Raw genomic sequence first — 25,563 nt, 5'->3', positions numbered from 1 at the left:
TTTTAGTCACAGGTTTATTTATTGCTGTTACAAAACAACATAAAACTTAAGTTTTACATGACATATCAGACAATACAACGAGGTATGCATTTGGTCATTGGACTAAAAATCCAGTCTCCATCTGAATAAAAAGAAAATCTCTTTATGAGAAATAACATTCAAAAACTGATGGTTATAACTTACAATTTTTTTGTATAAATATAAATTATGAAAGCATCATAACGCTTATGTTTCATCTCTACATGTCCTGATATACTGTCTGTCTGACCCTTCTGTAGTAGGGGAACAAGGTTCTCCCTGTTAAAGCATTGGTTCTGGTCAGGATTAGAGATGGTGACTTCAACTCAGCCTTTTAATCTACAAAATGATCATCATGAGCTTTATTGTTTGGCCTTACTTCATCTCCTTCGTCACATATATGGTTCACCCAGACAGAGTTCTGTTGACTGGCCCTAAAATAATACGGACAGATTAGACAGATAACCATAATTCCCTGAGTTATGTCTGACACTCCAACTGGCACAGTTACTGTCAAAAACTTGTAAAGCTGAAAGTATGATGAATGAGCCAGAGAATGAACAGGTATATTTAAAGGTTGTAATTGGATTCTTCCAGAGGAAGTGGTGAAAGCTTAGGAGTTGGAGTTTGCACTTCAGACAAGTTGAATCATGGTGCCGGTTAGAGGCTCACATCCTCTCATCATGGCCATCCTTGTCAGATGAGAAGCTTGCACAGGCATATCCAAGCTGGTATATACAACAATTATAATGTTAAAATAACAAATGGCTTCAGTGAGTTTTAACTACATAAAACTGGATGCACAACTTTGAGTTGAGTAAGTTTTGAGTTTATTTTATCGTCAAGAGCACATCAGAATCAGACAGGCTGACCCATAGGATGCAGCCCCAACAGCAGCAGGAGAGATTTGCGATCTCTGAACTCTCCTTACCTTTCTCTGCCTGCTTCCAGCACGCAGCTATTGTGTGAGGATCATGAGTGGCCCGGTGGTTCAATGAAAATGTATGGATCCAGTTTTTCCCTGCTAGTACTTTGCCTGAATCTGATGTATATAATAACTTGTAGGAGGCTAGCAACATAACCAGACAGAGCCTTGGATTGGCAAATTTGACTCATTTCCTATAGGCACACCAACTAAAATAATGGAAAGCTGTCCTTCATTTCTTTAACTTTTCTTCATTTTGTTAAAACACTTTCCCAGGCATGACCTTTAAGTGCAGATTTTTGTCAAACATTCAAAACATGTAAAACAGTAACTTCACTCTTTCTCAAAGTCCTTGACCATAACAACAGTCTGTGCATCGTAAAACCCAAACTGAGCAATTCACGAAACACTTTAGGTTTCATAACACACAAAAAGTACCTTGAAGACATATTAAATTAAAAGTCATCACAGAGGGCCAACTTCACTTTCTCCTAAAGCATATGACTTTTTTTTTATACAACCGTGAGTTTTTCAAAGCCTGCTGCAAAAGTTTATAACATGAGCACCATTGTAGGAAAAGTATTTTCTCTGAAAGCAGACTTTCCTCTGGATACCAGGACACAATCTTGATGCAACAGTCTGGAGAAACAGCCAGAAACAGTGAAAAACAGCCAGACAAATACAGGCTACCACAAGATATGCCTAAGGCACACAATGGTACTGAGCAAGTGAAGCAACTGCATTGCTCAAGTGGGCAGAGTTTTTCATTCTGGTCACAGCCTACATTCAAATTGACAAGGTCTTTATAAATTCTCAATTATTTTTTTCTCCATCTTAACACAATCTCATCAGTCGGATGGTATTAAGTCACATTTGAATCCAGCCACAGCTGAGATATCCAGTTAGGTATGTTTAAGGCTAACCTAGTGGTAAATTTGGAGCAGCATTTGGAGCAGCTGTGTCTCCCTGGGAAGAGTATCTCAATCAAAAGCTTTTGTATTTGATCCACCCTACCACATGCCTATATGTTTGTATGGATATTGTGAAGGGGGCTTTGAATCAGAAACAACCTGTTTCATCTCAGTCTATTTCCCATTAAAAAAAGAACATATTAAAAAGACGTGACAAGAAAACTACAGATGAAGCTTCCATTATTCAATCTAGATTTTAGTTTTTTTAAGTGGGTGTCATGTTGCACAAGGAAGATCTGCTGCCACAGGATATTAAAGACACAAGAAAACTATTTAAAGTTAAAAACTATTAACCTCAAATAAATAATATTAAGTGTGTGTGGAAGGGTGTGTATCTTCTCTTTTCCCCCAGTTGATACCAGCTTTTGCATCGTAACCCTAGTTCCAATTATTGTAGCGGTAGGTTTTAACCACAGAGGACTGTCTGTTCAGTATCACACCATTAGTGAGCTGATTTCTTTTTTTTTTTTTTTTTTTTTTTAAAACACTTTTTTAAACTTAAAAAAATACAATATACAATATAAATGAAAAAATATATTAAAAAAGTTAACATTACAAACATTTATTTTTTTCAGAACATGGAATGTGAAGGCAATCAGAGTGGGAAGGGAATGTTAAGAAAGGGAATTTCAAAAAGACCAAATTATTTCTTCTTCAGCTTTAAACAACCCCTTTTCCATCCTTAAGTAACAGTTCCCTTTGTTTAAAGAGGAGTTTAGTTGGACTTTGTCAATAGAGGAATGTTTGCTGGTTTGTACAGTTGGATGGGAGGATAACGTCAGAGCTAATACTTCAGCAGCAGCAGCAGCTTTTCTAACCGTCTTCACCTCAGCTATGTGAGAGGACTTCTGGATGATGCAGCTGGTTGTCCCAGAGACGCTGTCCTTCCCCTGTGCCAAGTTGGTCAAGGCCATGGCGGCGTTGATCTCCTTCCAGTGCGTCTCATCTTTGGCCTTCACCTCCTCCTTCTGCGTAGCTGCGACGCCACCGCTGCCACTGACGACCGGCAGAACACGCAGAGAAAGAAGAAAAACAGAGAGTGTTACAGCTCCGTTCAGCTTGTGATCGGACGCAGTTTATCTGGTGATAGAAGGTCTACTCACTTGTCACATTTACTTGATCCAAGGTCTGTAGTTTCTGAAAGCAGAAACAGAAAAGAGGTCAATACTGCAAGTACTCCGGGTCAGAGGAGATTCAGCCGTTCTGCATGTTCAGCAGATTTGTGGATCTATGTACGTGTTTTTTTTACTTCTGTACTTTCAGTGAACACTGTGTCCTCAGCAAACACGTGCTGCTTTGTTTTTTCTTTGCTCAAGATGCTGGACAGAAAAAGGACGCTTAGCAGGAAGCCTTCAAGAGTAAAGGAGACTGATAGGATGGAGCTGAAAGTTGTTTCTTGTGGCTCCTAAAGTCCATTGTGTAATATTTAGCTGGACAAGACATGGAGCCCAGGCAGCATAACCGAGTTGTCAGAAGAAATCAGAGTGAAAAGACTAAAGAGAGCAGATCTGAAAAGGCAGCAAATGAGTCAGGGTGAGGAAGATGGACGCCTGCTGTTGTTTTCTCCCAGCCCCTCCTCAAATGAGACCAATTTATATCTCATCTGTGAAGCATTAGTGAGGAACAGCAAGGTTATGAAAAAACAAAAGCAAAGTTGTCTTTAGCATAGCCAAAGTGTTGACTTCAGCGTGTCGTTTACTGAGAGTTCTTGGTGTTTTTGGACCTCAACCTGTCATCTGTCTCATGCCCAGGCTTCGATCAGACTTGCTCAGCAGTGAAACTGATGAAACAACCTTGGAGTTTCATTAAAAGATGGCAGATCATCTAGAGTTCCCAGCTTTGCAGCATCCAGGCACTCTAAGTTCACTAAACAATAGCAGCATAAATATAACTCAGGATAAACTAACACACTAACTTGTCAAAAAGTAAATTTTTAAGCCTGGTCTTAAAAGTAGACAGGGTGTCTGCCTCACAGACCAAAACTGGGAGTTGATTCCACAGGAGAGGAGCCTGATAACTAAAAGACCTGCCTCCCATTTTACTTTTAGAGACTCTATGAACCACCCGTGGACCTGCAGACTGAGAGTAATGTGTTCTGTTAGCAACATATGGGGTATGATGAAATTTAATTGAAAATTTAAGATGAAAAGTATTGTTACTTTTTTTTTTTTTTACTTTTACACCTGAGCCTCTTATTGCTGCTGCCATCCAGCAGGTCCGAAAGAGACAAAAGCAGCCTGACCGTCCTTAATCGGGATCTTTCATCTCAGCTTTCGCTGAAGCATGCCTGGGAAGAATCGGCTCTTGTTTGTGGTGAACTAAATGCTCACATCAGGGTGGAAAAAAGCAACACCCACAAGAAAACATTATTCACATTTGTAAGTGTTTACATGTGGAAACAAACAGCCCTTTTTGGGCATCTGGAGGCCAAATGATATGTTTGTCCAGCACCCACTGCATCATTATGTTGCAGTCGTTCACAGTGAGAGCTGAGCTGCCCTCTCACACTCTTGGTGGATTTCTGTTTGTGTTCTGCGTCCTCAATGGGTCACACCTCCGCTCTCTGATTAAAGTTCTCCTATCTTTCCCGTGGAAACACAGAGGCTTTCCATTGTTCTGGTGCTGCTCGGGTCTTAAAAGTGAAACAGTTTGTGCTTTCCACAGAGCCGGCCAGTGTGGTCCCGCTTCCCTGAGCAGGCAGGCAGCTGTGTTACTCACATCTCAACATCTGATTGTGTGTGAGTGTGATTTTCCTGGAAAGCCTTGGCGTGCCAATCATTTAAAAACCATCAGGCTGAAAGAGTTTTTTATTCTTCACTCCTCCTGGTTTATTTTGGGGAGCTGCGTCATCTAAACTGTCTCTGTTGATGTTTGGGAACTTTTCTCTACAGCATCAAAGACTGATCACAGTCTCTGTCTGCTGTTGTCCTCAGTTTGCCTCCATGAAAGCCAGAACCCAACATCCCATCATCTTCCAATGACAGAGATCCTCCATCTGATGTTTTTCTTCATATTGTTATCCACCTCTCCAACAAAGTAAAGCTTTACCTCAGGTTCATGCCAGGATTCTACCACAGCTCTGCCAAATTCTCCATTTCCTGTTAGAGCAGCCACACCCTGGGGCCTCTCCCACCAAACACTGCTTATAACATCTCTATGTGATCCAATCTTTTAGTGATACAGATTATCTTCTGCAGTGGCATTTCATTAACGTGGGTTTCCCTGAATTGATCACAAAAAAATAAATCACATACATCTAAGTTAGAAGTGGGTTTGTACGGTCTGAGAAAGGATAGATTGGAAAAGAGACCACTAGCTGGTTAGCTTTACTCTTCCAGAGTCAAGATGACAATGTTATGACTATGAATGGATATATATGAAAGGTATGGATGAATTGAGGGGTTATGCCTGGATGAAGATGGGGCGAACTCTGAGCACCGCAGGAAGCCAAAGAAGGCTAGCAGAAACATAGATTCTTAGGTCTGGTCAATGAAAGATGACAAATAACAGCAACGGAGTGTGAGAGGTAGACGTTGAGTCATGACCGTGGGTTCTTGCTTTTAAAACCTTTGAGACGCACGCGTATGTGGCAGTGAGTAATAGATGGACAGCTGCAACCTGTCGCCATCTTGAAGAAAAAAATAATACCAGACAGGTAAGTATGGATGGTAGTATGGAGGACCAGCTCTACCATATTTAAAAATAAATACAGAAATAAATAAATGCTCAATAAATAAACAAGCATACATTTAATTGCCACTAAAAATACAATAAAAAGGTATTATTTTCCAATCACTTGAATGTGGTATGACAGACATGAGATGAGATACAGGTGAAATTAATTTGATAATAATCCACCTCTCCTTGGTGACGCTGTTGAATATTTCTCTATGATTATTTTCTGGTGTTGCAACTTGCAGACGGTCCCTAAGTATTTGAGGAGGAGCGACCTCTGCATAGGGTATAATGTAATTCTCCCAGCGTGATGGGAGACTCGTTTTGAGGAAACTATGGTTGTAGCTCACTGTTTGCCTTACTGTGGTTGCGGAGAGGTGTCTTTTTTTAGAATAAGTTATTGATCTAGAAAAGCCGAATCTGTGAATATCTTTCTAACTTTACCGAAGTCTCGAACTGGAAGCTGTTTATGTAGAAATAAAGTAAAAGTAAAAAAAAATGTTCAAAGGACCACAGAAAAACAATTCAGATCCCAAACATACAGCGTTCTAATTCTTCCAGTCTATTAGCTGCTTCCCTTAAGAGGTCGGACACTGAACGTCTGCCTGCTGAGTCTGACATTACTAAACAATGCTTTAGTGCGGGGAAAAGCCATGTAGATTCGACCGACCAATGGGCAGAAGTTGACCTCTTAAGACACAGCCCCTCCTCATTTGCATAATGAGGCAGAAGTGCATACAGAAATGTAAAAACGACAGGCAGAAATAAATAGCATCGAAGAAATAAATAGGGTAAAAAAAAATACAAAGGAAGAATAAAACAGACAAAACTATTATAACATGCACATAAATAAATACTTAAAAAATTTGTAATTAATAAATAAATTTGAAGATTATAACGGACAATAAATAAATAAGGTAATTATTACAAAGGGGAATAAATAAAGAAGCTAATTAAAAGAGATATATACATTTATGTCTCACTGTATAATTTAATTTTTACCTACATTTATTTGTTTGTTGTATTTTTGGTGGCAATTAATTGTATGCTTATTTATTCATTGAGCATTTATTTATTTATGTATTTATTTTTAAATATGGTAGAGGTACATATTTTGAAAACTGAATGAGCAATAGAATGATGGATGAATATGGTATTAAGAGAAAGGAAGAACAGTTGATAGGCTGCATGAAAGGATTTGAAGCTATTCCAGCCTGACAAGTAAGCTGAGGAATGAGGCTATTAAGGATGGCTTACTGAGAAGTGAAAGCTATCTAACTGGAGCTAGTTGAAGATTGTTGAAGAACATGGAGACACTGGATTGGGATAAGTGTATGAATCCAAAGCCAAAAGTCTACATTTTTGGAAAGGAAAGTGGGATGGAGCATCAGTAATGTTATTCTGATTTCCTGAAACATAAGCAGCATGGAGCAGGAATTGGTGTTGAGCAGAGATCAGGGAGTGAACAAACAGTATTATTTCTGCGGTGCAAGATCAGACTTTATTAATATTTTTTATGACTGCAGTGTTATTTGAATGGATGAAGACTGACGTTTAGCACAATTCATGCCATTCATTCCATTCTGGTTCTTTGTATCCATGAGACAAATTGTCACCATCTGGGACTGGCTCATTGACATCAAGTGCTCCTGTGTTGAGCATGATCTCTCCTTTTGCTCTGTGTTCTACAGTATGCTACTCTACTGCTCATCAGTCAGTGAAGAAGATATTCATGTTTGCAGTCAGACACAATCAATGTTGTCCATGAATAAAACTACTGAATCAATGATCAAAGATGTTTGGAAAGGAAACTAAACAGATTGGTAAAAGAAAGCATGTGTGGTGTATCTTATTAGACCAAAATATGGAAGCAGTCATGACAGAAACCTCTCTTTATCATCACATCACACTTACATTTCTGTCTAAGAAAAGGAAACCAAAAAATCTTCCATTCATCTCCACATTATGGCCACTGTATTTCCTTTACTTGGATGATTCCACAACTCGATAACTGCTTTCAAACTCTCTTATTCAGCAATAATTGCAATTTAGGATTAACATACTTCACTGTTGTTTTTTATGATGTGGTATAAGTCTTTAGTTTCTTGCTTATGGTTTCAAAGTATCAACAAAAGTTACTAAAGCACCAGAACAGAGTTGATGCCACACATGCAGCAGGATTGTAAAGTTGCATTAGATCAACTCGAACTATTCATGGGATGATGTTCTTTAGACAAAAAAGACCAAAACTGTGGATGTTTGGCCAACATGAACTCTGCTATGTTTGGTAGAGACCAAACATTACATATCACCCAAAACTCCTGATAAAAGCTGCTAAGCATGGTGGTGGAGGATTGATGATCTGGCCTTGTTCTGCAGTGTCATGACCGGACCACCTTGGAGTTCATTGAGCTGATCTAAAAAATTTCTATATACAAAAGAATGTAAAAGTAAAATGTAAAAGCATCTAACAGCTGACAAATGGTCCAAACCATCTCTTGCAACAAAACAAACATCTTGACTTTTAATCATCTACCATAACAGAAAACGTTTTTCCTCCAAAAAAACAAAACAAAACCACATTTCTACCTTATGTTTGATTTTATTTAATCATCCCTCAAGGCACACATCTCCACAAAAGAAGGGAGCATGAACATCTTCTCCAGCCAGAGGGGCACCATCACCCTATCGTCCTGCAGCTCCACCAGGTGACCCCTGAAAAAGGTAAACACCAACAAGGCCGCAGGTCCAGACATGTTGTCAGCCCGGATGCTTAAATCGTGTGCGGAACAACTAGCAGGGGTCTTTCTGGACAACTTCAACCTCTCCCTGTTGCTCTCCAGAGTCCCTGCCTATCTATAATCCTCTGTTATCGTGCCTGTTTTCACTGTTCTGCAGTGAAAGCAGCCTGATGTTGGCTCAGGTCAAAGGGTTTTAATGGTTCCTGTTCCACTCGTTGATTCATTTCATCTAGACCCTGAACAGACACACCCTGTCTCCTTTACACTCAGAACCACAACCACATTTGTCCAAAAGAGACAATAAAAGCAGATCTTCCCTCCACCAATCCAGCTCCTACATGTTCAAACCCAGACCGTGCGGGTTAAGGCCATGTTGCACAGAAAATGAAAATGTTACTATTGGATGTAAAGTCCACTTAAACAAATACCCAGTGCTTAACATTCTGCCCATTGGTTGGTTAGCATTTTACTGCTTCGGTCGAATCTACATGGCTTTTCCCCGCACTAAAGAATTGTTTAGTAATGTCAAACTCAGCAGCAAGACGTTCAGTGTCCGACCTCTTAAGGGAAGCTGCTAATAGACTGGAAGAGTTAGAACGCTGTACATTTGGGATCTGAAATGTTTTTCTGTGGTTTCAGTTTTGGCTTTTCCAGATGAATAACTCATTGGCAGATTATTTATTCCACAAAACAGACACCTCTCCGCAACCACAGCAAGGCAGACAGTGAGCTACAACCATAGTTTCCTTAAAGCGAGTCTCCCACGTGCTGGGTGAATTACATTTTACCCAATGCAGAGCTCGCTTGATAAGAAAATATTGTAGTTGATTATAAAAGGCACAATATGAATTATCAGATTCACATCCAGGCAATAAAAAACACTACAGATTATCATTATTTTATCCATGTTGGTCTAATTTGTGAATGAGGCGGAGTTTCGTCAGGCCTGTCCAACATTTTCCCCTCAGCTGCAACACTTGGAGTTCACGCTGCATCTTTACGCATGATCCAGCACCGCAGTGAAGTTGGTTTGTAGTTGGATATTGGACATTCAAGCTCCGCCAAGTCAGCGGGATCTAGCTCACGGTTGAGCCGATTGAGGGACAGCTGCTCCCTCCTCCCACACGCGGTGGTGCAGTTAGGGACTGTCAAAAACCTTTTAACCAAGCACTCTTGAGAAACAAAAATCAATAAATTCCGTATCTTGTGACCACCTGTGACAAAACTAATATAAAATCATGCCACTAAATAACATCTGTAAGGCACATTTGTTTTTATTCCATTTTAAGCTATTTTAATTTTTTAAGATTTTTTCAAAGACAAAAGTTGTCTGAAGTAGTAGAACAATTTCACAAAGAATTTGAGTGAGTGTGTCACATGACCTGGAAGCTATTGAAGAAAAGTCCCAATTTTTGTCTTTAAAAATTTAAAATAGCTTAAAAATGAATAAAAACAAGTGTGCCTCACAGATTTTATCTATTGGCATCAATTTATATTAGTTTTATCTTAGCTGGTCACAAGAAAAGGAATTTATTGATTTCTCAAGAGAGCTTAGTTTAAAGATTTTTTGACGGTCCCTAACTGCACCACCGCGTGTGGAAGGAAGGAGCAGCTGAGAGACTCTGGCAGAAATCGGAGTCCCTCAACCGGATCAACCGTGAGCTAGATCCCACTGACTCCGTGGAGCTTGAATGTCCAATATCCAACTTCAAACCAACTTCACCGCGGTTGATCCAGCTGCTGGATTTTACCCTCATGCGCTGTGCGCAAGGGATAAACAGTGGGGGAAATGTATAAATAAAGACTGTAAAGGGCTCCTTTACAGAAGGAATAATGGGTCTGAGCTGAAGCCCATGATTTTACAAGTTCCTTAAAAAGTCTGCATCTAAATTATATGTAATGTAAGTTTGCGCACCTGAATTCAAGCGCAAGGCAGCAGCCCACCGAAGCACCACTGGCTCTGTGTTGTTAAATACAAAAGAGCATGAAACACAGCTAACTGTCTCCCCTATTTGATTTTAATTGGGACATTTGGTACGAGTGGAAGGACATTAAACATAGTGATTCACATTTTGAAGCCAGGGGCTTTTATCAGCGGCCAGCAGAGCAGCAGAAAGAGTCTGATCGCTCTTTCTGCTGCTCTGTTACCTGCAGCAGAAATAAGATGTGAGAGAAGCTGAACCAGCTCCGCAGAAGGCGGGTCTAGACTGAGCTCTGGATGGACAGAACTGTGAACGGATCATCCACAGACCAGATTCGCTTTGTTATTTTTATGTTATTTTTTATTTATTTGGCACAAAGATTTACTTGCCATGTGCCAGCTAGCCCCCTGAAATTCACTTGCCAAATGGAAAATTTACTCGCATTTGGCGAGTGTTAATTTCAGACCCTGCTTACAGCGTTCTAATTCTTCCAGTCTATTAGCAGCTTCCCTTAAGAGGTCGGACACTGAACATCTGCCTGCTGAGTTTGACATTACTAAACAAAGCTTTAGTGCGGGGAAAAGCCATGTAGATTCGACCGAAGCAGTAAAATGCTAAACAACCAATGGGCAGAAGTTGAGCCCTTAAGACACAGCCCTCCTCATTTGCATAATGAGGCAGACATGCATACAAAAATGTAAAAAGGACAGGCAGAAATGTAAAAAGGACAGGCAGAAATAAATAGCATCACAGAAATCTACAGGGTAAAAAAATACAAAGGAAGAATAAAATAGAGAAAAATATTATAACATGCACATAAATAAATACTTAAAAAATAAGTAATTAATAAATAAAGTTGAAGATTATAACAGACAATAAAAAAGGTAATTATTACAAAGGTGAATAAATAAAGAAGCTTATTAAAAGAGATATATACATTTATGCCTCACTGTATAATTTCATTTCTACCTACATTTATTAGTCTATTGTATTTTTGGTGGCAATTAATTGTATGCTTGTTTATTTACTGAGCATTTATTTATTTCTGTATATATTTTTAAATATGGAAGACTTGGTCCTCCATACACTAACTCCCTAAAAACTGAATTCAAAACAGAGCAGTTGACCTCTAACACATAACATCATTGTTAATTATCAAATATGTTTTATCCATCCATCCATCGCCTCCCTGGTGAGGTGTTCCGGGCATGTCCCACCGGGAGGAGACCCAGGGGAAGACCCAGGACACGCTGGAGGGACTATGTCTCCCGGCTGGCCTGGGAACGCCTTGGGATTCCTCCTGAGGAGCTGGTCCAAGTGGCCGGGGAGAGGGACATCTGGGCCTCCCTACTGAAGCTGCTACCCCCGCGACCCGACCCCGGATAAGCGGAAGAAGACGGACGGACGGACGGACGGACGGACCATCCATCCATCCATCCATATCCATCCATCCATCCATCCATCCATCCATCCATCCATCCATTTTCTAACAAAAGAAAAGTCTATCCCTTGTGGGATCGCGAGACGTGCTGGTGCCTATCTCCAGCTGTCAATGGGCGAGAGGCGGGGGACACCCTGGACAGGTCGCCAGTCTATGGCAGTAGGTTTTATCCAACATTTGAAATTTGAATTTGCGTAAATAAACAAAAAGTGCTGTAGGCAGAGATGAAACTAGTATAGAATTAGAAGATATCACAGTGTCTTCCTCCCACAACTCTGTATGATGATTAGATACAATCTGGGTTTACAGTCACCCAGGGAATACCCAAACTCCATTGATGTATTCAACGTGCCCTTAGTAGTAGACATTTTTGCCCTCACTCCAAGTTTGCTCCATTTTGGGCTAAACTGTAGCTCTTGCCTCCTGGTTTGGTTTGCAGAGATCATCTTTGAATTAGATGCCCAGCTCCTTGCAGGTTTTGGAATCCTTAGTCATTTTCCAGAAAGGATCTTGGTAGTGTCTCATGCTGAACTGAATTAGTATTTGACAATGTGTCCCCTCTTTGTTCCACAGATGCTGCACTGTACCCATTGCAACCCCTATTGGTGAAGCCCAATGTGGCGCGATCGTGGCAAAAATATCAAAGACTTCTTTGCAGGTATTTATTTTCCTTCGTACCTTGGATTTTCGAGTTCCATCGATGTTTGTACCATTCTAGTTCCGGCAATCTCTCCTTCAGCTCAACATTTTCTGTGACGAGTGCAGGTACATCTTTTTCCAAACCAGACAATTTGGCTTTACAATCCTTTATATCAGCTGCATTCATTTCAGCTAGCTTGGAAATATTAGCCACCATTATCATGTTATCACAAAGGTGCACGCTGAAGTCATCAATCCTGCTTGTCAGCTTGTTAATGGCTTCAATAATCACATTGTTTCCTCATTTGGAGATACCATTACTATGCTGGGTGACTCCAGGGTTTTGATAGGAGTTGATGGAGATTTTCTTTTGGTTGACGGCGTAGAAGTCTCGAATAAGTATCGATGGTCAGAGACAGGAAAACACTTAGAGGCAGTTGCTAGCTGAGCTGCCTCATCAGCTTTTTCCTGTCATCTTTTGCATTTTAAGCAGCAATTTGTGCTGGTCTTTAGTCTCAGATGAAGAATTTAGCTTTAGCAAATATGTAGTCAGTATCAGTAACCGGTTTGAAGATCATAAAACAGAGGTCTAAGCTGTTGTATCGGAATTAGTGTGTTAGAACTTAAAAGAAGCTGCTTGCCATGATAACCGTCTTTCCATAACCATGTTCTACAACTTCTTACAGGGCTGTTTGTAACTATTCTGACTATCTTCTCAGTCTGTGCCTACTGGGTCATGTCTCTCTCCTCCTCATTTAATTTTTTTCTCTGTGTTATAGCTGATTGGCTGATTGATGCTGCAAATGATGGCATTGCTCCCACTGCTCTAGTTGACTTGTGGAGCTAAATACAACTGTTGTTTTGCCACATTAGCTGTGTCCACTTGTAGGCTGTAGGTCTATTTTCCTTGAGCTTCTCTGCTCCCCTGCTGCATGTTTGTGATTTATTATCCATTCCAAAGGTGGAAATTAAGTGATTTCTTTAACTCTGGTCAGCTCAAATGGCTACATTTGAAAACCTCAGTTGACGGTGAGGGGAGGGGCGGGTCAAGGAGTGTTAAGAGATTTCAAGAAAACAATATGCCCGGGTTTTGTGTCTCATTGCGGTTGATAAAATATATGTATAAGTACATTATTAGTAGTATTCGTACATGAATTCTGATGATTAGTACATTATTTAATAAGAATTTAATACATGTATAAATACATTTTTTCATTATGACAGCCTTGGGCACAGCCCAGAAATGTGTCTGGAGAGAGTTTCTTGAAAAGGAAATAAAGGAATGCGTCTCCTTACCAGTTTGTCTCCTTACCAGTTCGAGAAACGAAGTTGGCCTCAGCTTCAGAGGAGGACGGCGACAGCAGCTCGTCGTCGTACTCGTTGGAGCTGAAGGAGCCAGAGTCGTTCCTTTTGCGAGCGTCCATGACAGCGTTAGTCACCATGACGTGCCGCAGAGAGTCGTTCAGGTAGCGATGCAGCAGGCTGCTCTTGTACTTGGGTGGAGACACGTAGTCCTCGGTTAGAGAGGCGGGCTCAATGGCAGAACGCAGCCTGGGGTCCATAGCTATGTCCATGGATGACCCCTCCTTCACCATGGAGGAGCCCTCCTTCTTGATGACGCTCGGGTACAAGGGTTTGGTGAGAACCTTAGGACCACTCTGTGTCCTCTGAGGGTTGTCGCCATCTGCAACATCAGGACACACACATGTGATCCTTCTTGAGATGGAGAACAGGAAGTTTTCTCCAAAGCAAGAATGATCTATTAAAGACTTTCTAACAAACTTCTGTTGCTCTGTTAAATTTCAGTACTGGCTAAACATCATTTTGATTCAAGCTCTTATCTTGACTATTATGCGTGGTTTACATGGCAAGATTTTAAAACTCCCAGCTGATTTTTGAACCTGAGACACCCACACATGACGATAAAAAATTGCAGCTATAACTAGTTTTCTCATAAAGTGTCTTGTGTCCAGTCAAACAGCAAGCACAACACACCAGACATGAACAGATTTCATTTAGGAACATTCAGATGTCCTGACATCCATCCAAGCAGACTAGATCACTCTTAATATGCCACAGACAGCAGGAATATCTCATAAGATTATCTTAAGAGCCATTCCGATAATCGAGCCTCCTTAAGATAGTCGGAAGGGGAAGATCAGGGCAAAAGGTGGGCTAAGTATCTTGCCATGTGAACCTAGCATTAACAAGTACCTGTACAGAATGTAGGACAGGTCAGCAAAAATTATTATTAGCTACCAACACAGTCTACCCTTCTAATTTCTAACAGAAATGCATATTTGGTCTCATTTAAAGCAGCTCTGGAATGCAATACCTGTGTGTGATTTACCATAAACCAATATCAGAAAGGCCTTCACCTGTTTAAATAGTAATGCCGTTTTCCTCTGAAACTTTCACAACTTTTATGAGTTCTGACTGTTGTGGTGAAAGGAAAATTGCGTATAAATTTTCTTTTCTCGGCTCATCCCTTAGGTCTGTTTTTCATCCTTTTTATAGGGAACACCTGAAAGGAACCTCATCTTCAAGTTACTCGCTGATAGCAAAGCAAAAAATTTTATTTCTTGTTGGATTGTATTGATCTTGTAGATCTGCTGTTGGTCACATTACTGCATTAACGGGAATGACTGCAGCATGTGGCCTGTATACAATGTCATGTAGAAGTGCCTTAAACCAGTGGCACTGAATGCTTCTGGTCAGTGCCTTTTCATCTGGATTCGGGTCACTACATTTAGATCACATCAGTTTAGATCTGACTATAAAGTCACTAAAAAAATAAGTGGAAGTGCATATTGTGATGACTCTCATTTCCTCCACCAAATGTTGGACTCCAGGTCCAGTTCTTTTCTCGGTTCGGTTCATCCAGCCAGACTTGGAGTCTGGTTATTATGACCTATTCTTTAATTCAAATACCAGAACCAGGATATTTCAGTCTGGCATTCTGTCCCTATGTTGGCATCACCTCCAGGACAGAAAGCCCAGCAGAGACTTCAGACCCATAATGGATGGTGGTCCATTTCCTCTCCATCTAAACTCTGCCTCCAACCCCTGCAAAAAGAATCCTTCCCAGAGTGCTTTGCAGCTGCAGAGGCTGAATTAAAGCCTAGCTTCCTACCCAAGGAAAGAAACAAAGATAACATAAAACTGAAAAAACAGATATCCTCTGACAGCAGGGAAATCCAAGTTGGTTCACTTCAGATCCTGTATCTGCCAGGATTATAATTCTGTCATTTGGGCAAGTTGGCTGTTTGATTCTTCTCATCCAAATTTAAATAAGAGCTTCCATTAATCAGAACCACATGGTTCTCCTTCCTCTTTGCTGAGGTAGAATCCAGCATCTCCTCTGTCACCAAACAATCTGACCTTTTGATTTAATCCAATAAAAACATCAACGTTTCTCATCATCAGGACATCAAGTCCGCTCTAGATACCAAGTAGAAAACAGACTTTTTATTTTAGCCTGGATGTACTGCTGCAAGCTACAAAACAAGCTGGACAGTTTCAGGACAGTAGGAGGTATTCCACACGGTCAGCGGGGTCAGATCTGCTCCCAGAAATAGTCTCTGGAACAAAAGCATGGGTTTCAAAACATAATGGAGGGATTTCAGCATGTGGGCCAGCAGTGGGAGCATGCTGCGGATTGCTTCACAAACATAAAATGACAGAGAGAGGAGTCAGGGAGATATACGGAGCCTCCAGGGGTACAGCGGCCTGCAGCAAACACAATCCAGACACCATGCACGCATTCCTCTGGGAGCCACACGCTCAGCTTCTACTCTCCATTTAGAAATTACTGACACCACAAAACTCTTCCTTTCTGTCCACCCACTGCATGACCTCGTAGAGTGGCTAATCGAGAGGACCGGGACAATTACCGGTGGGACGGTCTGATATTTGGGGCCGCTGTTTAGTCATTACACTGTTGCTACTGCTATCCCTGGGTTGCCTCCACTGGCAGTTAATTTTTCTTGACGCACCCTGACGTAATGTCAGAGCCCTCGGTCAATGGTGTTAGACCGAGTGCTGAAGAGTAGAAAGAGCAAGGGCAGCATGGAGGAAGCTGTAATTAAAGAGGCCCTGAAAATATACACTGCTATATGTGCAAGAATTGGCAGTTTTTTCAATAAAATGAGCTACATCAAATGAGGACGATTAATTGGATAAGTAAAGATATTGAACTTTGGAAAAATGGTGGGGTTCTCTCCGTTACATTATGAACTGTGGGAAGGGCTGTGTCTTGTCTGCGCAGTGGTTTTTACATCTCATAGGTGGGACCGCAGACATGCTGGGAATCAGTTTTCAAGCTGTGTTGCACGCTGGGAGCTGTAGTCTGAGCAGCCATATTATTGCATAACGACCGAGTGTGTGAACAAACAACCATTACTTGTAATATAACTGCTTTCTATAGTGGGTGCCCTCCCTTTACTCATCCCAGTTTTAAATGTACATGAGAATAACATTAGCAGCACAACATTTGAGCAGGCAGAGGCTGGCTTGGGGTCTTTTTCACACCCTTGTTCTCCGACTGCCATCTGGACTTGGAGGCCTGGAGGAGGAGCGGGACATCTAGCTGGAGTCTGGGCTGGGGATGTGCGTTGGGTTCCCGGGGATCGGCTGGGCTGCCACTTATGCTCTCCCTGGGAATAGGGTGTATGGTTTAAGTATGGAGGGCAGGGTGTGGGAAAGGCAGCACTGTCGGGTTTGTGGGATGGGCTCTGGTTGGCTGGCCCGTTTGGATCGTGTTGGCCCCACATGTTGGTATTGTGGGTTGTCAGGGCTGGAATAGGGTGGGGGGTCATGGCTACATTATGGACCCGGTATGACACGTTTTGGGAGTGTTTGTTTTGTTGGTAACCCACGTATGGGGACTGTTGAGTTTGTGGGCGTTTGGGAACTGTTGGGTTTATGGGGGTTTGGGGACTGTTGGGTGCCATGGGTGTCCCCCCCCCCCCCCCCATCCTGATGATGGGATTTACCTAGTTTGGGGGCTGTATACCCCTCGGGGTGCCGGTAATTGAACCTGAAAGTATAGGATGAGTGTGGTATGTGCAAGTGTATGTACAGTGTCCCTTATTTTATTATTCTTTTTTTTTTCTTGTGTGAGTCAGAGTGTATGCAATTGGGAACGTGTGAATGTGACTGTATACCTGGTTTTCTGTTTGTCTTTTGGTAAGGTTGTGTTTTGTACTGTCCCCTCTCCTGGGACATCTCAGGTCTCCAATAAGTGTGGAGCCACATCCCCCTGTCCGGCTTCCCTCCGTTGGCTGGCGCCTACACCTGCGGGTGCATTGGTGGTCCTCGGTGTCCGAGGCTGTGGTTTCGCTGACTCATTCCTGGCGACTGCTTCGCAGGGCCTCAACTCCAGGGCTCTGCTGGGGCCCCGCCAGACCCGGGTCTCTAGGCCCATGGCTGGATCTGCTCTGATGTAGCTGACTGCCGGCGGAGCCTGTGGGCTTGTTGCCACAACTTCCTGGAGCGTCCACACTATGGCTGTTGGGGGGTTTCCTGGGGCTCCTCTCTGCTCTTCCCTGGGATGGGGGAGGCAGCTATGCCTGTGTTGGTCCCTCTTGGGCTCCTTTGCTCTGGGGGCCCTTTCAGGCATCTGGGGTTCTGGTTTCCCGTCTGCCTTGGTGCTCTGGAGTGTGGGTGTTTTGCTCCTCACAACCACTATTGAGCATTTTTCTTAGGGATAAACCTTACAAGTGTACTCTCGCAAATACCTACAGGTGTTTGGATCCATGTGCTTACAGATTAATTTTCTATACAGAAAATCTGTATTGTTATCTTTAGCTGTTACTGTATACATTTCATATTAAATAACACTGTGTATTGTTCATTGATGGAATCAAGGCGTTGGTTGTTTGTACCTGTAATATTTTATAATTGGTTTTGCTGTTCTTTTTATATATATCTCTGCATATGTAAAAACAGGACTCCCAGGATGTGATCTTGAACTCTATTTTTGTCACCTTTTCTCCCATTTAGCATTTTGTCTCATATTTTTCTCTTCCTTTCTTTCTGTTTTTGTGTCCATGGAACATGAAATAGTCCCAAAATAATATCTAATAAAGCTGGCGAAAGCAGTAATGCTCTACTCGTGAAACAAAGCTGTTGGGCTCTCGTTGGCTTAAGACAGCAATTCTTAATGCTGGTCTATCAGACAGGACACGTTAAAAAAAAGAAAAAAGTTTGATCATCTGCAGCAGTTTGATGCCAAGCGGCCACTTTTCAGAGCTACAACTGCTTTCCTTAGAGCACAAATGGGAGGCCTACCTTCAGAGCAGCTGTCGTCACTGCTGACACTGAGCCTCTCAGCGTTGCCCTGAACGTATTTGTTGTAGAGTTTGATCCTGAGGGCCCAGCTCAGGTCCGGCTGCCTCACTGTGTTCTTCAGGCGTCTCCTAGCATTGGCAAACCAGTTGGACACCTGAGGGGGACAAAGCAGGAAGTGACAACACACAGCAAACAGAAACACGTGGTTGGAATCCACACTCCTCCACATCCACAGTAAAACTAAATGTGTCCTCCTCATTGAAAATGTCTGCTCACTGCATGCCACGAGTCTCAGTGACAAAAACAGCAGCAGAGACATAAGACAGAAGTCGAGTCAGCCTGCAGTTTAGCTGCAGCTCTCTGAAACTGAGCTCCTATAGGACACTTTTTCCATCACTGTTTTTAAGATCCTCTCTTCCCTTCACTGGGAGGAGAGACTATTAGATGTTATACTAGAATAACTTTTCATGTTCGATAGATTTCAAGCTGCTTATGGACGGCCAGGGACAGGGGCCTTATGCTATAGTACTTAGTTTTCAGATCCTCTACAGTATTAGATTTCTCATTAACTAGGACCATTCCTCGCTCTTCAGTCTGCAGTCCTGCATTGTGGCACAGCAGGCAGAAAGCAGCATCCAGTTGGCCAGCAGGACTGGAGGAGAGGAGGAATGAGAGCAGGGGAGGCGTGGGACAGAGAGGAGGACAGACGGCTGTCAGAAGAATGAGAGAAAAGAGAAAGGATGGCACGCCTGTTTAGACGACACCACAGAGACACTGAGAAGAGAACTGATCCAGCTCTTCCAGCCGTGGCCTTTCTGTAGCCGAGAGGAGACAGCATGCAGGCACGGAGATGGGTTTCAGGACCGATGGAGAGATGGCCCGATTATCAGCGCCGAGTCACAACATTTACATGGAACAAAGCTATCTGTTGTTCTAAAACATGACAGATTTAGTTGCTGTTTAACACCTGCTGCCAGGTCAGCCTTTCCAGGGAAAAACACGCAGGAAGTGATGCGTTCACCGTCACTGGCAGCCTCTACAGCGGTCTGTCTGGACTAAACAGTGGAAGAACTGGGCTGTTCTCAGCACCAATCAGTGGAAAAACAAAGAGGGGTTTCTACAGTCAGTCATCATGGTCACATCTGAGTTTATATTCACACTTTGGGATGAAATGATAATTTATTTAGTCCAGAAAAAATGTAGAAAGGCTAAAAGTCCAAGTTATTTTTGTCTAATTACTTGTTTTAATCTTTTTACTTTCAGTTTGATTTATTCTTTTTCCTTTAAAAGTCAAAATAATTAAAATGATAAAATGTTAATAAAAACCTAAAAACAGAGAAACAGGTTATAAAACAAGGAACAATAACTCATGAAGATTTTTTTTAAAAAACACATATTTTTCATATTAGCAGAGACTTGACAGCTGAACTAATTTGATCCCTACTGTAGTTATGTGAATAAAATTGGAAATATATACATTAATACATGGAACAGAGAAACTTTTAATGATTTCCTGATAGGCTGTCACTCAGGAAAAATAAATTATTCAATAAATACTGATTTTATTATTGACCATTTTCAACTAAAATAAAAAAATAATCAACTGTTTATATTTTTTATTTAATACATTTGATTAATATTTTATTTAATATTTATCTGAAATTTTTTTATTTGTTAAATAGTTGACCCCACTGCTGATATTTGGACTCGGACATACGCGTGTGAGAGGGCTGTCAGTGTGTGTTTGGGTCGCAGCGTCCCGGAGTTCAACACAAAGCGTTCCTCCTCACTCTGCCTCGCTCTCAACTAAACAAACGGCACCAGGGTCCCAGAAATGAGAAGCAGATTCAGCACCACGGCCGGCAGCCTGAAAAAGCTGCTGCAGACTCTCAGAGGCTGGATCAGTGACCTTGTGGGGAAAATGATACTGTATACACACACGCACAGCTGCATGTGTCAACCACACAGATGCATTCAGTGCTGGGTGGAAGATAAAGAAACAATTATCTCAAATACTGAGACACGCAGCCGAGAGCAAAGAAGCTGCAGGAGGATCTGGAAGGCAGAGGAAACAGCACTTCACTCCTGCATTGCTGCTGGAAAATGTTCAGGAAAAGTAAAATCTGACATAAAGCTGAAAAATGTCAACTCCAGCAGCCTGATCACACTCATGTCTGCGTGTGCAAAAAGCAGGATCTGACATTTGCTTCCATCCCACTGGAAACAGAGAACAAGAAAGCGGCTCACCTGGACCAGAGTCATCTGCGAGCCGAGCGCCAGGAGGATTTTCTCCGTCTTGGTCGGGTAGGGGTTGTCTCTGTGCTTGTAGAGCCACTGCTTGAGCGGCCGGGCCATGTCCTGCAGGGCCTGGCGCTTGTGTCGCACTTTGCTGCCGCTGGGACGACCCCTGTGGAGGAGCAGGAACGGGATTTAAAAGCAGGCAAATAACTGGAAACATCTCTTGGTTTCGGCACACAGATGTTATAAAATCCCTCAAAATCTACAATAACTAGAGGTGAATAAGAAGAACCTCCTTAACCCACAGGAGGAATAAATGAATACTTCTAATTCTCTGAGCCGTGTCGGCTTCACTCCACCTGCAGCTTCAGGTGTTCTGAACCTGTAGATGTCAGTATGGAGCTGCACTCCACTTCTCCCTTTATCTCCAAAAAGGCTCCACAGGCTGCAGATGGGACATATTTCAGACCTCAAGGTGGGCCTGAGGTTCTTGTTCTCCCCATATTTTCCTTGTAATCTGGGTCAGTTTGAACATCATGGAGCACATTTCTCTCTGAGCTCTGAACTTTGTTCTTCAAGTTATTTTCAAGTGTTGGGCCTTCTCTATTCAGACCATATGATAGGAAAAACTTTGCCCATTTGAATAGACACCAGCTGTCTTTAACACCCACAGCAAATGTATATCCTCGGTGGCTGAGATGTGGACCTCATGGACAGTGGTAGGGACGTGTGTTCTTTTCAGACTTTGTCCAGCCGACTAAATCAGGTTTAATTCATCCTGTTTTAGCCTCATTTTATCCAGCTAATATTCATACCTAAACTATTTAAATGAGGCTCAAAAACAATACATTCAATAAATACAAGTTATCAGTAGTTGAAGTCTCCATCAATTCAATTCAATTACATTTTATTTATATAGCGCAAATTCATGAAACATGTCATATCAAGGCACCTTACAAAGTCAAATTCAATCATATTATACAGATTAGGTCAGATTATACAGATTGGTCAAAAATTTCCTATATAAGGGAACCCATTTTATTGCATCAAAGTCCCGACAAGCAGCATTCACTCCTGGAGAACCGTAGAGCCACAGGGAGAGTGGTCTGCATTGCCCATGGCTTTGCAGCAATCCCTCATACTGAGCAAGCATAAAGCGACAGTGAAAAGAAAATCATCAGAAGAGTTTAAAAAAAATGTTTAATAGAAAGATTATTTTTCCTTTAGAGTTCCAATCAGGACTGAACAGGGGCCTATTTCCCTTTGTTTCCACATCAGTTTTATCTTCTTTGACTTTCAGAATCATCAGGATATTCATTTGTAAAGACATAAATATTAAGGGCTTAATCCTATTTATTTTCATCATACAGGAGGTTGCACTATACATATATTAAACATTTAAATGCGCCCATTTCAATTTGATTAGTTTGTATGCATTGAACGCAATTGTTTACTGTAAAATAAATAAACTTGTTTTTGTGTGAAGAAATATTACTTTAGCTTCACTGATTAAACAAATGTTTAGTTCATAGATTAATTTGGAAAATACATAATCCTAAAGTGCACTCTAATTCGTGTCTCTAGAACAACGAGCTACTGAACAAGTCTGAACTGCTTCTTGATTTTAACATGAGCTATGAACATTAAATCAGCAGTAGTTTGGGAACCAGTAAAGGTTTATTATCCAATCTGTGAGATTGTTCTGCATTACAACCTCTGGTACAACATATTTAGAAATTACAGGTAGCATCAATAATCTAAACTAATGAACTTTTAAAACAATTTTGCCATAATTGTCACAGATGCGTATAAACGTACGGCTGCAGATATTATAAATCGTTTTTTTTATTTACAAATTTATATTAAAAACTATGCTGGCAGACTTTGATTTTCATTTAAAAGTTTAGTTTTAATCAACTCTAGCCTTTAAAGTGTTATTTAGATGTCTATCTTGCTGCGCTCATTTTGCGCGCATACCGCAGATAAACTCCAGAGATCGAGAGTTTCTTCCTTTCTCGCCCAGCTAACGAGTGACCAACAGCTTCCAAATGCTCACAGATATTCCCTTGTGGGTTTATTCGCGGACTCCAGCTGATCCACATCCACACATGCTGAGCAGCAGCCTCTGTCTGAACCGAGAGCCTCACATACCCGCTCCGCCTGTGCCTGACCGCCTGGCTTTCTCTGATGGCCGCGCTGCTGCAGAGGAGATCTGGATGTTGGCCGTCGATGACTTCCAGGTAACTTCTGCTGCTCATTTCCACCTCATTCGCCTTCTCCTCAAACAGGATCTGGCTGCTCAGCTGGTTAAACACAACTGTGTTCATCTCTGACCGCTCGGTCCGCAGGTCTCTGCCTCTGCTGCGCACAAAGTCTGAAGGTGTGTGGAGGGAAAACCGTCCCAGCGTCCCCGTGTTTCTCCTGTGGCAGAAAATATCACATTTAGTTTGTTAGGATCCTGTGAACAAATCCTCCAGATCAGCTCCTTCACATTCGAGGAACTTCAGAGTTAAAGGTGGCACAGCAGCAGCAGCCCTCTGACGCTTTACTTCAGTGTCGCTCTTTGAAAACAATCTCGAATCAGAACCAATGTTTGATTCATTCAGGGTTTGTACAAACTCCTCCCGCTTCTAAAGCAAAGAGGCGCTTCATTTTGCGCACTTCTCACTGCGCCTTATTTAGTGCAAACAGCTGATAAATAAATGTGGGATGGATCAGAGCAGACAGCCGGACAGTTGGACTGGTTCCAGGTCCACTTTACTGCTGCGCTGCGATAAAAACCCAGAGACGCGGAGACTGTGGATGATGAAGGTCTCATTTATTCTACAGAAACACAATCGCCTGAATTCTGTTAAAAGCGCCTCTGTACAACAGGGAAAATGTACAGTGAAGGTTTGGACTGGAAATAGATCCAGATTGATTCAAGTAGAGCCAGAGATAAATAATCTTAAATGCTGTTTCCTTCCTTCCTCTCTTCAGCTCACAACCTGGAAGCCATGGACAATTTTTTTCTTTTCCTGTCCATCCTTCCACGTTTGAAGCAAAGAACCTCCTGCTTCAGAAACTGAACCTGCTCTTTCTCTTAAAAATACTATATCTCTGTATGTTCAAGAGTGTGTTATATGCTGATCTGTCCCGGACGTAGATCCATCAGATGCAGCTTCGTGGAAAGTAGCTCCGATTGTTCCTTGTCATTAGGGTGACCAGACGCGTTTTAGGAATGAGAAAAAAAAGTTGCGCACGGCAACATATCTGTTGATATGATACCTGGTCAGGCTGCTCTTCGCGTTACAGACAGTTGATGAAAACAAAATACAATCAAGAAATTTTTTTGTTTTCGTTCCAAGTTGGCTTAAAGCAGCTTCAGTTGCGCCTTCAGAACCTCAGAGCCTTCAGAACATCTGATCCTGTCCTTTCATGAAATCTGGGAGTGGATGAGGACCAGTTACCTTCCCCGGTTCCTCCTGCGTCTCCCGGCTGTGCTGAACGACAATCCTGCCCCCAGCCGTCCATGCCCCGCTCACACGTTCCCCGCCTGAGTTTCTGAGCTTGAACCATACGGACCGCCGTCTCCTCCTCCGCTTTTCTCCGGGGGCCCAGGACTCTGAATATCTGCGCCTGCTCATGTTTCCTTACCTTCAGCCGGAGCCTGCAAACATCCAGCTGCTGCTCTACGCTGGTTCAGGGGCAGCGGCCCCTGGAGGAGAGGAGAGGGAGGAAGGCTGTCTGAGCCTCTGAGCTCAAAGTTCCTGAGGATTAACGATTCGATTCTCAATTACATCGAATCGGTTGGTTGCAGCTGTTGAATTCAGTGCCATGTCTTTGTGTTTTATATTTTTTATTGGGACTTACTTTATAATTAATTGCTCATTCGGACATGAATAAAGATCTGAGTCTGAGATTACCTTAAAAACTGGAATAGATTTGCATTTGTCATAGTTTGGGTTTAGTTTAGTTTTAGTTTTGGACTTTTTGAGACTTTTCCTTATGTTGCCTGTCAGTCCTCTGTCATCAGCCACTACCCAATCAGTTCAGTCCACTTCCAGTCACCACCCTTCTCCACCTGTTGCAGTTAATCAGTTTTCATCTCCGGTCACTTGTTCATCCACTTACTTATACCCGCCTTAGCCACTAATCTCTATTTATTCACTGGGATAGCCGATTGGCCATTAGTAGTACATGTCGCTGTGAAGCCACCAGCCGCCAATTTTGGTACTCCCTATTTTCCACCAGTAACTAGGGAATATGTGCGCTACAGCATCGAACAACTATGACTTTCTCATGTTCAAAGGGGGGCTTAAGACTTTTAATATGTCAAATGCCATATACCTGTAAGCTGTGTCTGTGCATTAGCCTTTAGATCTGACATAGATTTACAATAGAGCTAAATTCATGAACCAATTTAAGCATTCCACAGAGCTTCAGTTTCTACACTAGAAAAATCACATACATTTTCCAAATACACACTCAAGTGTACATGTATAGCTAAACATTACATACACCGCGTGTGTATGCACACACACATTTCTGCATAATAATAATAATAATAATAATAATATTGCAAATAACAGTAAACAAATGACCAGAAATATATTCAGTGATGTAATGACATACAGAGTTGTGGTTTGATCACACGTACACAAACACACACATACACTATCCAGTGATTGAATAAATTTAATAACAGAAGTTGCACATGTAG

The 25,563-nt window shown here is 41.9% G+C and overlaps 1 protein-coding gene across 2 annotated transcripts; it reads right to left on the bottom strand.

Annotated features, from left to right (window-relative positions):
- Window positions 1-24,400, bottom strand: LOC105917908 (homeobox protein Mohawk-like). 2 transcript variants are annotated; one of them, XM_021310773.2, is made up of 7 exons: window positions 24,311-24,400; window positions 23,013-23,282; window positions 20,871-21,030; window positions 18,624-18,777; window positions 13,645-14,016; window positions 3,018-3,051; window positions 1-2,910 (listed from the first exon to the last, which is right to left on the bottom strand). In XM_021310773.2, exons 2-7 carry the CDS (start codon window positions 23,186-23,188, stop codon window positions 2,544-2,546), a joined length of 1,263 nt encoding a protein of 420 aa, XP_021166448.2. In that variant the 5' UTR covers window positions 23,189-23,282; window positions 24,311-24,400; the 3' UTR covers window positions 1-2,543. The 2 variants fall into 2 exon arrangements, with proteins under 2 accessions (XP_021166448.2, XP_021166449.2); XM_021310774.2 differs by lacking the exon at window positions 24,311-24,400 and adding an exon at window positions 24,129-24,239.
- Window positions 24,401-25,563: the final 1,163 nt, after the last annotated feature.

This window comes from Fundulus heteroclitus, chromosome 21, assembly GCF_011125445.2.
Source record: "Fundulus heteroclitus isolate FHET01 chromosome 21, MU-UCD_Fhet_4.1, whole genome shotgun sequence".
Lineage (NCBI taxonomy): Eukaryota > Metazoa > Chordata > Actinopteri > Cyprinodontiformes > Fundulidae > Fundulus > Fundulus heteroclitus.
Note: the sequence above shows the minus strand (reverse complement) of the source record. Positions and strands in the feature narration are given on the sequence as shown.